This window comes from Tyto alba, unplaced genomic scaffold (genome assembly GCF_018691265.1).
Source record: "Tyto alba isolate M040663 unplaced genomic scaffold, T.alba_DEE_v4.0 Super-Scaffold_12, whole genome shotgun sequence".
Lineage (NCBI taxonomy): Eukaryota > Metazoa > Chordata > Aves > Strigiformes > Tytonidae > Tyto > Tyto alba.
In genome coordinates, this window is record NW_024881274.1 from 3278520 (window position 1) to 3296265 (window position 17746).

At 37.2% G+C, this 17746-nt stretch overlaps 1 protein-coding gene across 10 annotated transcripts in view; it reads left to right on the forward strand.

Annotated features, from left to right (window-relative positions):
• TANC2 (tetratricopeptide repeat, ankyrin repeat and coiled-coil containing 2) overlaps positions 1-17746 on the forward strand; it is a 281670-nt gene that overhangs the window by 56086 nt on the left and 207838 nt on the right. For all 10 annotated transcript variants that reach the window (XM_032996633.2, XM_032996632.2, XM_032996634.2 and 7 more), the window contains 2 exons: positions 6582-6644; positions 16354-16452. In XM_032996633.2, the coding sequence (XP_032852524.1) occupies positions 16386-16452 (67 nt within the window). In that variant the 5' untranslated portion in view covers positions 6582-6644; positions 16354-16385. The remainder of the gene's footprint in view (positions 1-6581; positions 6645-16353; positions 16453-17746) is intronic.

Below are 17746 nucleotides of genomic sequence, written 5' to 3' on the forward strand. Positions count from 1 at the left end.
TTATGAAAGGGAAAACAGACTGGGAAGAACAGTTGTGTTTCTGAGTACTTAAATTCTGGTCGTATGCTTCTGAAGGAGCAGAAAAAAGATTTTGACTGGCTTTGAAATTCGTTTGTTCTGTAGGAGCTGGGTGAGGAAGTTTGGAGAGGTTATTTTATGTCCTCAATATCCAGGAGTCTTCTGAGATAAAGCAGCTCAGTAGCAGCTCTTAGATGCTGCCTTAAGTAAGGAGCAACAGAAGTTGCCCTACCAGAGGAGGTCCTGTGGAAGTGTCCCGTTCACACCACAGAGAAAAGTCAAACGTGGCAAACTTGTGAAAACTGAGTACTGTTCTACCAGGAATTTAAACAAAAAGAAAGCAGGAGGAGCAGGGAATCTCTAGAAGTCTGTTCTGGCAGCCACCTCCAAAAGGCACTGGCTGGTATCAGCTGCTTCTCAGCCTGCTTTCTTACCAGTAGTGTCTGAAGCAGCATTAGCAGTGATGGTGGTGTATGTACACTGGAATGTCAACATGGTCCTTGGGATAAAGCTATGCTGTAAATAACACTCTTGGCACTTTAGTAATTCGATCCTTAAATTTGCTAGATTGCGTGCATTTGAGCAGTGTTGTCAGAATTTTTGTTTGGTTCTTCCTGAAATCCCTGGCAAAACTTTCAACACCATTGGAAAGATTGCAGTAGGTTTGGGATGGTCAGAATGACTCCTGTGTTAGATGTCTTTTCAGTGTCATGATACCTGTGGGCCATTAAGTCTCCTAGTTCTTTGTTGACATCTATTAAAATGTCAGATAATTACAATAAGTCTTCTAACCTTGAATTTCTCTGGAAGGAGAGTATTTTTCTTGGTGCATACTTAACATAACCCATCATTTTATGGTCTTGTTGGCATGTGTATTATGAGTGCAGTACCCAAAACATCTAGTTAATAAATAATGACCAATCTGTAGATGGAGCAGAGAGGGTAACAAACAGGTTGTATTTAATGTTATTAAACATGCTATGGTAATTAAAGTCTGAAGGCATTAGACAGGTGAGGGCTTTGTAGCATTAGTCATTGCAACAAGAAAAATATGATAGCTCTTACCCTGTAAATCACTGTGCTAGTAGATAAGTTTGTAAATTTTGATAAACTTTATTAAGATGCTGAAAAATGGGATACTCCATTAATAGCTTGGAACTACTTGTTTGTTAAGCAGGAAATAAAATGGAAACTCATTATAATATTAATACAAAACCAGGAGTCTGAGTTGTAGAATGTAAGTGTCATCTGTATTTAACAGAGTATTTTTTGTGGGGTGGGGTGGTTCGGGTGGGTGCTGTTGTGTTGTGGGTTGGTTGGTTTGTTTGTTTGTTTTTTCTTTTTAAAGCACATGGGTGGGCTGAAAAATCTTAATTTAAAGCATGGACAATTTTCTGTTTTGGTGGTGGCTTTTTTGCCTTTTTTTTTTTTGTGGGTTTTTTCTTTTTTTTTTTTATTATTATTCCACTGATATCTGGATGCTTTCCCATAGCTATTTAGAGTGATGATCATGAAGAAACTGTTGCCAACTTAGAATATGGTAGAGTGGATGCTTGCTTAATACTGTTGAAAATCGGCCAAGATGTATCTAATTATGGACTGAAGTGTTATGTTGTATGGTTTTATTTGTGGAATTCTTGATTTATCAATGGTATATGTTCCTATGTAATGAACTCTGTAAGTACAGTAATTATGTATGGTAACATATGATTCAGATCTTACTTTTAAGCAGAAAATGAGAAGTTGAGAAGACAAACTCTTTGTCAAGATGGAAACATGAGACTTGTTTTCCAGATTAGTCCCTAATAAAGTTAGGCCAGCCATATTTGCATCACTATTATTTAAAGAATATTGTAATTTTCCTGATATTTGATTTGTTAGATGATAGCCATCATTAAAACACACATTTTGCTTAAACATTAATTAAAGTGAGTTAGAACTGGAATCAAAACTGTGTTTTTGTCAGTATGTATTTTGTTTCCAACATGTATGTATGTATGTGCAAGGAATTTAAACTGTGATTTTTATTTGATTTTAGAAAACCATCCAAGCTTACTCAGTTTATCAGATGAATACCAGCTGGTGCAACTGACAGCCAAAACTAGAAAAATAACCTCATTTAAAGATGGAAATCCCTATTCATGAGACCATTTCAGAGATTTTTCTTTCCAGCAGGACTGGTTGAGCAACATGTTCTGATCGTTGATGTAGTGTATGGTTTTCAAAGACAGATGGTCATTGTGTTTAATGTCTGTGTATTAATGTTCTGTTGATAAAAGTATGAGTAGGTTGTTAATTTCTCTGGGAAAATATAATTAAGCTGTTGAGATCAGGGTACATGTGACCTATGCTACGTTTGGTTTAGAGGCTTCAAATTCAATTAGCTTTGCAAAATTGCTGTGAGTTTTTACCTGCTCAAATGCAATGTCTGCTTGCTTAGATTATGGGGAAAAAGATTGCTTTGTTTGCTCTAGGATGAATGGAAAACTAGTCTTATATTTCATCCTGTTAATTGGAAGTTTGCTCAATACTGATGGTAAATATTTTCAAATATAGGATGGGAGGTATTACTCTCAAGATATCTCAACAGACTTCTCAGACTTGTTGCTGTGAAATCAAGCCTCCTAGTATCGTTCATACTATACTTCTGTACAGCTGTAATCAAGTTCCAATGGAAGGCAGATTTTCTGTTCTGTTTCTTAAACCTTTGAGTCATCTTTCTGTAGTGGATTTTAGTTTAACAGGAAAACATTGCAGCTGGAATGTGCATTGCTGTACCTGAAAGTATTTGTTCCTTTTGTAGGTACTTGTCATCTGGTTTAGAACAATGGAAGGGTGCTTAATTCTGTCAGCTAAAGTGTTGACAGTATTGTGATTTTTTTCATAAATGGTTCTTCTTACCTTAAAGAGGAGCTCTTCTGTAGGGCAGTCAATTTAGCCAGCTTTTATTTTGTGCCTTTTATGGTGCACTCATGCACTGGGGTGTACAAATTTAGAAACTGAGCTTAAGTTGTGACCATATACTTAGGTGTTTAACAGAAGATAAGAAAATCTCTTTTTAAGAAATCGTTTGAAGCTAGATGTGAAGGATGTTAGAGGTGTGGTGAATGTGTGTCTTTTCGCTGGTTTACGCTTCGGTTGTTTTTTAACGCATTCTGCAGAAGTATTCAGTACATTTATTAACTACTCAGGTATAACCAAAAAATTATTTGGGACTGCAAGCCTGCAGATTGACTGCTTTGTGTCTGAATTATTTAACTACCCCATCTACTGAGTGTGCTAAACCTTATTTCTTGTATTTTTTTTTTAACATTTTGTTTACTTAGCTTTGTGATGTTATTACTAACTGGTACTTTTTAATAGCATTTATTTGTTTTCTTCTTTTGGAGATTATGCAATATCCCTTCATTCACCACCATCTGAGCAGCATTGTCCACGATCTGTTCATCCAGAAATTGTCTGAATCTGTGAAAAGGTCCCATATGCAGAGAAGTACCAAAAACTGTTAAAAGGGCACAATTTCTCTCACACTAGATGAAGTTGAGTGAAGTGGTGGATATACTGGAACAGTAAATGTACTATAGGAAATGTGCATTTGAATTGATATTGCTCTGGGCTGATGATTGTTCGAAAGCAAAGACATCAGATCAGCAGTTGGGTGCAATGTCAGCGAATGCGGCTGGGGGAAGTGTTTTTTCATGCCGTTTTGTATCACAGGGCCTTGTGAGATTCTCCGTGTTTCTTGTTTCTGTTTGTGATGTTCCTGACATAAGTTACGCGATTCTGCTGACAATAAGCATTCCTTAGATTTTTGGTTTTGTCATTGTGGAATTTAGGAAAATTCCTATTGATAGCTCATGGTTTAAATTTCAAACTTGGATGGCAATTGGAAGTTAGTAGCTGGCTATTCCTAGGTGATTTTTATGGGCAAAATTCTCATTTGACAGCAATTGGCTTCTTCATTGATGGCCAAAGGCAGAATGAATATGAACACTGAACCACTTTTTGCAGCTGGTAGGACAGTGCTGGACAGTTGTTACGTGTCTGTGCTGCCGATTCCCCACCTTGTGCTTGTGGCGAGTAAACAAATAGAGCAAACAATAGTCAACTATTAGTACTGGGTTTGGAGATGAGTAAGAGTTAAGAAGTAGGACTATTACCTTCTCTCTGCTAAGTTCAAGAGAACTGGCTTGGAAAAGCTATATTGATATATTTAATTTAAATAGATATATTATTACTTGCAGCCATACCACAGGACAGAAGTTTTAAAACCCCAGACTCAGAGTATCTAGAGAAATCCTGACTATTTGTTGCTTCTGATCGAAACATACCATAGTTATGATTTATGTGTTTAATCAAGAGGGAATAATCTAAAATTGATTCCCCCCCCCAACTGTTTGTATATTAATCTCTAAATATAATATATTTGTTGTGATACAACATGTCAGAATTTATAACTTTCATATAGTTAAATAGAGGATTTTACAAATATAATTAGAGAGTTAAAGGCATTTAAAGAATAAAAGCACTTTAATGACATTCAGTTTTTATTGACAACCCACTAATATCTGCTGCATTCACATAAAGATTTCTAATGTAATAATATGAGCAGATGAAAGCTCTGCTATTTAAAAGCTCAGTGCAGAGCGTGTTCATCAAATATGCTCTCTGAATACAGATGGAAAGTTATTGAGCAAATTATGGGTAGTCAGCACTCATCTACAGCTTATACCGCATAAGCCATATTCTACTCTTTGTTTTACAGGGTATCGTATTAAGAGAGATCTATTAAGAAGATAGATGGCAGCAAACTGAAACATTTATGAGCAGTTATTTTTAGTTATTCCAGACCTTGGTGCATGTTTTCATTTTTCCAAAAATTGTAACGTTGCTGCTTTTGAAAGAGAAAAAAAATTCCTTCATATGCGGGAGGTGTTTGCAAGTACCTAGTTTTTGACCAGTTAAAAGAACTGTGGAGAATGCCAAGTAAATGTTTTAAGATCCTTCCTTCTTATGTTTCTGTAGGATCTAAGGAATATAGGGGGTTTTGTGAAGTGATGCCTAATAAAATTCTTCCTTGATCTGAACGTGCTTGGGTTTGGCCTCCATACAGGCTCAGTTAACATGAGTTCCATAACTGGTCTTTTGCTGTATGTGGTTGGACACTCATTCAGAAATTTTTAGCCGGGTCTTTCTAACAACGTAGTTTCTCCAGAATGCACATGCTCAGGCAGTTGGATGGTTTGGAGTGCGAGCAGAACTCTGCAGAACCCAGCAAGGGAGTTGGGAGAAGGGTCGAGGTCTTGCAGCGCGGTGCGAGGCAGCGCGTGGTGCTGAGTCCCGGTACCGGCTGCGCCTGAGCCGGAGGCAGCGGCCAGGGGGCCAGGGGGATGTGGCTGCACTGAGCCTCCCGCCCTGCTCTGACAGGAATCACACCCCGGGCTGGGGGGTCAGATCTGCCTGCGAAGGTTTTCCTTGCTTGACTGATTGAAACAGCCACTATCCCGGTGAGCATCATGCACTGGTTGCTAGCTTTTTAGTTACATATCTACAGAAGTGAAAAACTGGAAGCAGGGAGCTAATTGGCAACCCTGAGAAATAAGGTAGGATTGCTTCAGGAATTTATGGAATGTCTTAGTTTTGTATACAAAATTATTCATATAAGACCATCTGACAGGTTTCTGTGAAGATTCTGGAGGGCAGTGTGAATTACAAGTTAAACTGTCAATTACTTTTCAGTACTCTCTTGCAGTAGAATAAAAACCCCCTACTGAAGTGGTTGGACATTATTCTACTTTGCTTTAAACTTGCAAATTTAAGGTGATCTCAGTTTACTTAGATTTTTTTGTTTGTTTGTTTGATGACAAATGAGATGTGGCTGTATTTCCTTTTACTTGCTGTTTCTCAAATGAGATTTCTAAAAGAATAGATTGGAAAAGCCTGTAACACAATATTGTCAGCACAAATAAACACACATGCTAGTACTAAAAGAGGTGCTCCAGTCTTTTTCAGTAAATAGCAAGATACATTTCTGCTGGCTCTTTGTTGATGAGCATGTTACAAGTATGTGATGATGGAGCCAGAGGGCCAAGTACTGAACTCCTGAATCAGTGTTAAATCCCTTCATGGGAGTTTTGTTTATGTAAGGATTGGGTTTAAAAAAAACACTGAAGGGAGGTTGCAGGATTTTAGCAGGAAAGCTTGCTAGGTTGAAGGAAGATATTTGAAAGTAACTTATTACCTTTTAAATAGTGTGCAGTATGATGTGTGTCAAAGGAAAATGTTATCTGCTTTCCTTCTCCTTCTATTTGAAAAGTGCTGAGAGGGAAGAGTTAAGTGACAGAAATTAGTGCTGATTATCAGATATTTTAAAGTATGAACATTAACTTTATAATTGTGATGATAGTGGGGGCTGTCTGATAGCTTATACAGTAATACTCTGGAAGAAGTTGTGACTTCTTCCTGGGATGAGATTATTCTGTGCACACAGCGAGATAGCATGGGGTACATCAGTGCGCTGAGAAGCTATTACTAAATTCTACTTTTTTTTTAATGTCTTTCAGGACTTCCAGTGAATGGAAGAAGACACTTTTTACTAGAGATTTAACTTGTTTAAAGATATCAAGGTAGGAGATTTTTTTTTTTCCTCCCTATGCTCCCACATTTTCTTAGCAATAGTTATTTAATTGTTTAAATAGATTTGAAGTTGTCCTCTGTTTCTTTGTTAATCTGTGATCACCTAGAATTGGAACATTGGCACTGTCTTCCTATATCTGTTTTACCAGCTTTTAACTTGTTTCTGTATGTAGAGGGAAAGGTGTAATAGCTTTCATGTATTAGTGTTTGATCATTCTCTATCTTTTCCTACTGGAGGTGATCAACAGGAAAACTGATGTAATAAAAATACTTCTTTATATAGGGTTCTGCATTATTTATTGAATTAATTCTAACTGCTAAATAAAATATTTATACTTTTTTGTAAACAAAATATATGCATGACACGGCGTTCTCTATAAATATGATTTGAAGTTTTAATTTTTCAGGTTGTTTTTGGTAAGATCCAAAATCTTCTGTGTTCTGAGAAAATCTTCAGTACTTGCCAATGGACTGAACTTCAGTTTCGTATTGCATATTCTTGCAACTTGAGCAGGTCTGCAGAACAGGCTTACAGCAGCTCCTTAATTAGGACTGTATTTTAATATGTATTTTTGATCATTTAAAGTTTAAGAAAATATTTCAGGTTTCCTTTAATCTCTTGAAGTAGTCAAGCGCTGAAACATTTCCTGCCACTTCATATATATTGCTTAATTTTGTGTTTTCATTTTCTATCATACCACTGTATCTTCAGAATTAATTTAAGATTGGCAGGAGGCTCAAATAGAACATGCAGTGTGTAACTGGTGTTTTTCTGAGATGGCTTTTTGGTTGCTCCATGTTATAGCTAAAAGTTGAAGTGCAAGCAGTTCCTGATGGAGAAACTGCATTTCAATCTTTTGGTGGTTTGGGGCAGAACTAGGATTGTTGGTCCTGGCTGAACGAGGCTTGTTGATTCCAGCTGTAGAAAGTACCCTAAAATGTCTTCCAAGGCAGACAGCTTAACTAGACTCAACTTCTGCAGAACAGTGCCACGCTTTATTACAGGATTAAATACCTGGTTGAAATGGCTCTTGGTGGAGGCAGCTATTAATAATATTTAAAACTAAAGCAGTAATTTTAACTGTTATGGGCATCACAGAAGACACTAAAAGCACTGAAGATGAGTTGATGAAAGTGAAGTCATCATATTCCTAAATTTTCTTGGGTTATCATTTTTCTCCGAGGCAGTGTAATTGACATTGTATATGGAGAACGTAAGTGTCCCTTATGGATTGAGTCTGTATCATTCATCTAGAATTAGAAACCAGGTTATGCAAAATGATAAAACCGTGTTCAAAATTAAGTTTCCTTAATTTCAAGGTCACCACATTTTCATGTTCAAGAGAAGAACAGGTTCTGACTTTTGACTTTTGTCTAGTGAGTGATTGCATTCTTTCAGTAGCCTTTCTGATCTCATTTTAAATAGCTATTTAGTTTTCTGGTGTTAAATCCCAACATTTAAGTGAAAAGTATTGCTGGAGAATTTTTTTTCCAGAAGAATAAATTGAGCCCTTAATTGACAAGTTAAAGTTGCAAAGTATATTACTTAGTATTCTGCGATGGGCAAGCTTATCTTACCAGAATTGTTGTTTGAGAATGGTAAGGTTATTTAGATTCGGTGTGAATCGTAAGCTGTCTATCAGAGCATCTCTCTCTTCTAGCAGTCAAGCTTTTATTCTTCATCCTTCTTACTAGAAGTATGACTGTGCTCTGGGCAAAATGAAAAACAAATGTCCCCTGTTAGCAGGGTAGAGGGTACTCAGGCCTACAAGGAGTACATCTGTGCTGAATGACGGAGAATTGCACCTTCCTGGTGGTGTCCTCCTGCTATTGCCTTACAGCTCCAGAAGCAAATAGCTGCTTCGGTCTGGCACTGTTGCCAAACTAATTAGCTCTCTGGAAGTGCAATTTTCCAAGCACAGTACCAAGCTCTGTTCCTCAGAGTAAGTACCAAGCTCTGTTCCTCAGAGTAAGTTGTATGGGTTTTCGTAATAATACAGGACTTGTCTCATTCCTGTCAGGCTTTGACTGTATAAAAGTTACCTCCGAACATAAACACCACAGACTTTTAAGTGAACATAATCAAGAAATATGTTTGGCCACATTCACCTTAGGGCTGTTGTTGGGATCTCCATGTACATGGGAATATTACCATGTTATGCTTTCAGAATTACTTTTCAACTGTAGCATTAAAGGCTGCTTTATTTTGCTAAAGTAAAAGCAGAGATTGAAGCTGATTCCTGCATCCTTGTGAAACGTTGTCATGTTGACCTGCTGCATGCCAGTCTAGTGTGAATGTTAGTTATTTTTCTGTGTTTTTCTGTATCTCCATCAAGGATAGCTGGAGAAGCAAAGACAGTGGGGGTATATCTAGTTGCTCACAGGACGAAAGGAGAGAGGATAAATGCAGGGGCTCTTGAGTTATGGGGGTGATTGGCAGGATCTGCAGAAGAGGTAGTCAGGAGATGTCTAAGCATTTTGAAGAGGAGGGGCCGGAGAGGATGGAGAGATAGACCTTCACATCAGGTCCCCCCATCATAATCATTAGTGTTCAGGCTTTTGTTAGGGAACATAAAATGATTAATTTTTGATCATACGCAGTTGTTCTCAAGCCTGTTAGTTCAGAGAACTCTGTCTAATAAACTCTTAATTGCTTAAAAAACTGTAATTGGTAGGGTTTAGTCCTCTTAAATCCTTTATTGTTTTCCTTTTTCCAAATAATCCTAGAAGTTCTTGGCATTTTTGCTAGATTACAACAATGCTTTTTTCATTCATAAATTGCCTGGAAATACTTAATCTCTAAATTCTGCTCCTCTGTTTTTAAATGTACATGGACCAAGCTATTCCCACTCCTGTTGTGAGTCAGAGCTGTTATGGGAAGCAGAGAGTTTAATGCATTTGGTCGTCATGAAGTTTGTGGAGCTTCTGACATATCCTGACAATTACCAGTTATGACGTGTGGCAGTTTAGTCTTCTGTGAATGTCAGAGCGCTGCTCAAATGTGCTCTTCTGGGCTACTAGTCCTTGTCATTAGGTTGTCTCTCAAATCATCCTCTTGAATTTCAGGGCAATTTAAAATAAGAGTGTAGGTTAAACTTTGAATAATTTATTTGAGGAGCATGGGAAGTTTCAGTCTAGCAGCTGTTACAAGTGAATGTGAAACAGATTTCTGCATACAATATACGTTATACATGGAGCAAATGCTTGAAAGCCTAATTCTGTTTGTTGTGTGTCTTCCTTTCATTTTTCAGTTTCTTTCATCTTGTGATAATGAGCTTTATAAATCTGTCACTTGTTTTAAAGTCCTCATTACCTATTCCCTTCTGAAGTTTGAATGCTCTTTAAAAACAGTTCACTAATTTGTGAAAGGTTAGATTATTTTTTTCTTCACAGAATGTTAATTTAGTCTTTACATGTTGTTAAATCCTGAAAACTAATATTCAGAAAGATATCATTTTGGTGTCCTAATATATGCTTCTTATTATACACACCTTCTAATTTCTAATATAGTGAGTTCAGTTTCCCTCATGAAAAAGAGATAATCTGGTGCTACCAGGAACTTTTAAAATAGAATATTTTGAGTAACAAGTTTTTCTGGTTTTTTTGCATAACAGAGCGTATGTTTTCTGTCAGAGGACTTTATTCTTTTTCAGAAAAACACATAAGGAATTATCCTTTAAAAAAAAACTTCTTTCCATCATTCCTATTGAGACTTAAGGGAAGATGTGCAAAAAAAATGTGATGCCTCAGGATCTTGTAAGGTAGACAGAAGCAGATGAATAAAGGCATAAGCAGTGAGATATGGACTAAACATTTTTCTGCTCACTAGTCAATGCAGAATATTGTCATGGTATTTGTCAGCAAAAATACAGGAATTAAGGATTACCTAATGAGTTTGTTTTTAAAACTATATGTCATGATCTTCTGTGTGTATTCCATTGACTTGGTGCTGCCAAGTCCTGATTCCAATTTACAAAGTTTTGTTTCATCTTTAATGATAAACTCTGATAAAAATGGAGTAGGAATGCCTTTCTGCCTTCTGCACCCAGTGATCAAAAGTGGTTTGTCACAGAAGGCTCTCAGCATTCCCATTTGGGTGGGACTGTACTGCAAAGCAATGGTGTAATGCTCCCATCTACAGCTTGGCAGAGCATTGTGTGGAGGTAGGATGCTGCAAGACTTGCACTTTTTATACTCTTCTGAATTTTGGAAGTGGTTTGTCACTGATAGATGTAGTGATTTCTCATTGAAAAATGTGTTTTGATGGAAGTTTGCAAATACTTCTTGTTTATATCTATCTATCTAGATACAGTATTTTGAGAATTTTTGGCTAGATAATGTTCATAAACTTCTGCTGAATATTAGGAATATTTTGGCAGTAAATTCTGTCTTAATCTGCTACAGTATGAGCTGCTGCCTGAACTGGACAATGAGCTAATGGGATCTCATGGGCTGGCACAGAGGTGTTCTTGTTTACAGGCTTTTACTTCACTTTTCAGCCACAAATTAAAATACAAAGGGGCAGCTGACAATTGTTGAACCACTTCCAATTTAGAAGTATGGACTTTTTTTTTTTTTTAAAGTTGTTCTTTTCACACATTCAGTTAAGGCTCCGTAGTGGCTACGCTGTGACTGTACTCACTGTCTGCCACTGAACGACTAGAATCTATCAACACTGCAGTAGTGCACAGGCAGCCTAATTGGGCTTTCTCCTAAGTGATATTTCAAGGAGAAAAATTGTGAATATGTATAAAAAAAATCTGTTTCTTTAAAAATGTTTGGAGGACCAAAATGTTTACAGTTATTTTACTTTCTAGAAACAACTTTGGAAATGTTTGTGCTTTTATGTGGAGGCAGGGAAGGTACTGAAAATTTATGGGGGAAATAATTCTTAAGAAATATGCATTGCACATATGACTTAGATTGCATTCCCTTAATACTTTTGTAGTTAGAAACTTTTAATTATTGGAAAAAACACAGATTAGAGTTCTACTCTGAAAAGTATATGTATATAATAACTTCTAATGCTAACTTGCACAAAACCTGGCAGCAGTGGCCAAGCAATGTTTGTACGTCTCATTAGACATCAAACATTTTTTTTGAAAAAGAGCTTAGCTTTACTAATCAGCTTTATATAAAAAATAATTTTATTTTTAGTGAGGTGGTGATAGAAGAGGGAAATAATGGGATCTAGCTCTTTTAGTGTTGGTATATGGGGCAAAATAATTCACTTAGATTTTGAGATTCTGTGTCTGACAGACAATATCTTTCCCTGGGAAGTCTCTAAAAAGAAGCAAAAGTGACTTCTTTGGGCTGTAATAATGTGTAGCCACTCAAAATGTGCGGTAGTTTTCTCAGCCTGTCTACAAACTCTGTCTTAAAATTAAGAAAACAAAGAAATAGGCCTTAGTCATCCAGGAGGATTTCATGAGATATGCAGACTTGTTCAAGCTTAGCATTTGGTGTAAAGTTTCAGCTTGCAGCATTCAGTCTGTCTCTACTCCCTTGCCTTTGTGCGTTTTTTTTTTTTTTTTTTCTCATTGTGTTTGTACTACTGCTTTCTTATGCTCCAGAAACTGTGTTTGTTTGTGTATTCCATTGAAATCTAGCTTTGTTAGAAGACAAAACAACATGTGGCAGAGTCTGTCTATGCATAAACCAGAAGATTCTTGAGCTGCTTTTTTAAAAAAAGCTGTTTTTGTGAAGTGCTATCGATGCTACAAAGCAGAGTTCGTAGAGACAGCACTTTTTAATTTACCTGCTGATACTCTTTGGAGACTCTTGCTGGTATAATATCTTCATTAGATTTGGTAGAGTTACAAATGACAAGCTAAATGACAAATAAACTACAGTAGCTCTTGGTTGCCTGGTTTGGTGCCAGCAGTATCCCATGGCAATGGGAGTGTGCAGGATCCCCATCAGCATACTGCGTCTTTACCTTCTGCTGACACAGCTGCTTGCAAGCCTGGAGAAGAGAATTAACCTGGACTGTAAGATGCGTTGAGGAGCTTGTTAGGGATATGAAAACATACATGATCCAGCTCCTCCTAATACTGTAATACCATTTGCTATTTAATCCTTCTAATTCCATGAACTAATGTGACCAACAGAATTTTTAATTTAGAGTGCTTATTCTTAAATATTATTTCTGGCTTAGCATTAGCTAAACAGAGGAAGAACTGCAACCACATTTGCTCAAACCCACAAAATAATGTGGTTGTGCACACAAAAGAAAAGCAGCAGTTGATTTGGGGACCTGCTGATTCTGCTAATTCGTATTGTGAAAACCTGAACTAATCAGGATATAAATTCAGTGAGTGCTTACACTTAGAGTCCTACAACATTGTCTGTAAGACGCAATGAAACCACATCATAGTTGATGCTAAACTAGGTCTATTACTGAAAGGCCTTTCTTTCCATCTCCCATCTGTGCAGGTCACTAAAGATCTAGCAGTCCTTGGAGGCTTCTAGGTGAGCTCTGAGAATATGGAATTAGTCCTTGAGACAACCCATGGCTGGTAGCTCAGGGTCTTAACACAAGACATCAATTCTATTCTGCTCCATGGCTCTTCAGAGCAAGTTCATGGATGCCCCTTATGCTCTCTGCAGAGATGTAATTCCGTCCCAGCAGCAGCACAGCAATTTCTGGCACAGTTTGCCATGTGAAGGCTAGAGGTAAACATAATTAGCAAACGGTCGTCCTCACCTTTGGCACTGTTCACGCTCGGTCCAGTTGGCTCCATCAGCGTAATGAGGTTTAATGAGATTGTCCCTCAGCACTTGATGGCACAGCTCCACTCAGTTCTCTTAGTGCAAGCTGGTGTGGGGATAGTCCCTAAACCTCCTTCTTAATTCGTAGGAACTTTGAAGTTTTGGTCTGTCCACTGCTACCAAGAGAGTTTGATTCTGCCATTATAAAGATTGATTGTCCTTCCAGACTTAGATGGGACTCAAAATGGGTATCTGGAGGGCTGCTTTTTAAAAACAAATAAGCAGCAAAAGAAACAGAAAATACCCGACACTTTTCTTTAGTGGGATTTTAGCAGTATCTTTCTTCTCTACCCTAGGGTCACCAAATGCTGTAAGCTTGTTATTTCTTTACGTTCTTTTTACCTAAATCTGAAATAGCAAGCTGAGCACTTTGCAGTCCCCTCTTGCCCTTCCACCTGCATTGGCTAACTAGTTCACTTAGTGCCACGGATAAAAGATGAAAAGTAGGATGTTATTCTTGGCTGGTGGTAGTCAAAGTCTGATGTTACTCTGTCATCAGCAGTAGAGGTGATTCCCGTTTACTGTGAATAGAGAATCAAACCTGTAATTTAAGTCCGCAGGTTGCAGATGGTGTCGTTGCTTAATTCACTGGAGTGGCACACTCAGAGTACGGCTTCCGTGGGAGTGCTTTCAAGATCTTACTCAGACGTGTGGCACTACAGACACTGTGCTAGGATGGTTTGGGCAGAGGAGCTCAGTGCAGGCTGTGTTACCTGCCTGCGGAAGCGATAAATTCGCAATCAGTTAGCTTCTCCTTTTCTCCGTGCTTCACTGTTGCAGATACACTTCCAAAAGTACCTGGGTTTGCTTGTTGAAACACTGTTGTTTATTCTTGCAAGTGTGGTATGTTAGTGCAAGTCATTATTAACCCTGATAGCTGGTGAAGCTCTTTCTCCTTATTTTTACATATTACTATCACAGAGCACAAAGAAACTACCTCTTGTTTTGCCTGTCTTGGATAAAATGTTGCTATGTGATAGTTTTCATTTTTCTGTTAATAAACTTTTAGGAAAAAAATTAACTTCATTGTGCCTATGGCACCTGGCTTTATAGAAGAACCACTTGAGTCTGCTTTCTCTAAAAAATTTAAAATAAATTAAACTGGTCCATCAAATGTACACATTGTTATCAGCATAGAACTCAATAAGTCACATTCAGCCTCAAACAGTTCTCCAAATAGTAGCAGGAGGTGTTTACTGCCACCTCGTTGTCTTGCTCAAAGCCTAGATAAATACATTTGGATTAGTGGGATGTTGGAGGGATTATAATATTATCATGTTCCAGAATAAATAACACTTTGAGTTTGGTTACCTCCTTTTAACATTTAATGTCTACTTCATATTTCCTCCTTCTGATGTTGCAAAGGGTGTTGTATATGAAGGAGTTTATTAGTAACAGATTGTAAGAGAGGAGGGATATGTAAACCCAGAAGTTTTCTTTCTGTGCCGCAAGATGGAACATAACAGCCATCTAAAGAAACTAAATAAACAGAATTCACATTTAAGACAATTATGTTTGTGCCAGATGCAAATTTTTTTTATAGTCATGTAACAGTAGGATGCTTCGAAGAGGAGCCTAAGCTTTGTTTAGGAGCCCTGGGAATAAGCCCAAATACTAGCTCGTTGTGCTTTGATGTCATTATGCAAGGCCTCAGAAAGATGCCAGATGATACTTAAGCGATTCATAGATGCAAAGGAAATACCGGTACTGTATTTTCTGTTTAATATTCATGCATGCAGACAAAGATCCCCTAAAATCTGTTTGTGGAATTTAATAAGTGAATGCTAACTTCTAAAAGTCAGGAAGGGCTAAAGTTAATGTCATCCGTGCGTGCTTACTGGTGTTTGTTACGTGTGTGCTCTGAGTTGCTGCCTTGGAATGTTAGTATCTCATAGTAAGTCATATTAAAAGGACCTCAAGTGGTTTTAAATATGTATGTAAAGCTCTTTGAACTGGGTATTAATGTATTAATGTACCTGAACGTATTAGATAAATGTGAAGAAACTCAAGATTGCATTCACTGAGCATCCTCCAAGAAGAAACCAGGAAAAAATTTTATGATACATTTATATAAAATGAATGTGTTAGCTTGTAACTGTGGAATATTATGTGTACAATAGAAGGAAAGTTGTGGTTTATTATATGTTCTGATCAAAGAGTCATTACTGTTCTCTTGGTCTGGTTAGGAGCTGCTTTTGTTGTTGCTGTTTGGATGGTTTACCTACTTTAATAAGAGGATGTTCCACCAGAACAAGCTGTCAGTGTGTCTGGTGAACCCAGAAGCTCATTCTTTTATCTTCAACAGCACAGAGACAAGGTTTTTTTTTTCCCTAAGACATATAGAGCAAGGAAAATATATGGATAATGTTTCTGTTTGATTTTTTGCATCAGTTAACTCTGGGTTTGAGTGGCTTTTCTCCACATGACAATTTATTCAACTGACAGAAGAATTTGACAGTCAACTAGCCCAGGAGCTAAAGACAACAGCTTTTGTAGTCTGTGGGTTGTTGTCAGCAAGATTGATTTATTTTCTGAGCAAAGTGAAGGGTAGCAACTCTTTCTCATAGGTTTGGCTTTAATAGTAATGGGAAATGGAGGCAGAGATTGCTAAATTCTGTGTCTTTCTCAGTTTAATGTAATAATAATTTGGTGAAATCATTTGACAAAATAAAAGATTGTGGTAACAGCACTGGAATTGTGTTGTCCTGGAAATAGCCTGGATGAACAAAAGTGAACAGAACGGTCGGCTTTACATGGATGTTGATTTCTTTTGGTAGGAAATATATTGACAGAATAGTTTTCCATCATTCTAAGTTTTTGTCTTGTTTTTAGCATTTTCTTGCAGCTTCTCTGTAATGTTTTCCTGTTGACCAAGTTGGAGTGTTGATTTTTTTTTTTTTACATCTGTTGGTCTTTTGCTTTACACAGTTTTGGGATACACAAAGTGGAACAGGATCGCCATGTTTCGAAACAGTCTCAAGATGCTTCTTACAGGAGGGAAGTCAAACCGCAAAAACAGGTCCAGTGGTAAGTAAATGTCAACTCCTCATGCATGTGTTTTGTTTACAGTTTTTGAAAGTATTCATTTTATGTGTGTTTTGGTCTTACTGGGTCTTTCTTTTTAATGAATAGTTGTACTCGGGTGATGATCTCATAGACTCAAAACATCACCATAGATCATTTTAATATCGTGCTGTGATTTGATACTTAAAAATATATGTATATTTATTTAAAAATGTATGTAAACTATAACCTGCTTTTATTGGGGAGATAAGATGTAGGGAAAAACAAATAATAGTTATACATGGTCTTGTAGTAAGCTAACATCAAGGTTTATGTTTCAATAATCGAAATTCAAAAAATAGATTTCTTTCCTTGGACATTACTTGTGGCAGTGAAATCTTGTTGATCCTAGATAATACCTATCATAACAGTACCGATTTTTTTTTTTTTTTATTCTTAAACAGAGGGAGAGAGAGAGGAATGGGAAGAGATAGAATTAAGGAGAAATTGCCCAAATTTAGTCACCATTTCTGTTAGTTTCCTTTTTCCATCGTCCCAGGAAAGGAGTTTACAGTTAGCACTGGTTCATATGGCTTGGTCTGTTTGACCCATGAAGGAGGTTAGGAGAGATAGTAATTGTGAAGCAAAACATTACAAAAATATTGATATGCTTTAAAAACATTTTTATTTAACTTTTGTATTTATTTCCAAAAATGGAGTGTTGGCAGTGTAAGAGCTTTTAATTAGATCTTTCATTTTTGTTTTTAAAGCCATCTGGCAGCACATTTTGCATGTTTTAGGATACAGTGTTTAGTTGTGCTTGTGTGCCTGTGTAAATTGTGTATATGTATATTCCATGGGAAACCACAAGTGAAGATGCAGAGATAGAGTGGTGATAAACGCAATGAAAAAAACGGGCAGTTTTCCCTTGGTTGAAACAAGTTAATGCGTATTTCCCACAGTGCCAGAATTATTCCTCCCACTTTTAATATCTGACTACCCCAACTTTTATTTGGGGAAGGGGAATTGTGTTTTTCAGCCGTACGGCTTTGCTGCCTCTTGAAGTTCCTTGGTAGCAGCGCAGACTTCGTTTTGATCCTTAGACATCAGTAATCTGTTAGTCTGGTTTCTGGTGAGAGTCCCAGTTTGTGTCAGTTGATCCTGAAGATATTTGTCATGAAAAGTTTAAGGAGTGTGTATCGTGGCATTGATTTCCTTGCAGTAGTTACTGTAATTGGTGTGTATTTCATATAGTGGGGAAGAATGTCTGTTTTGCAAAGATGCCCTTAGTAATTTGAGCTTGAGGTCATGGTTGTCA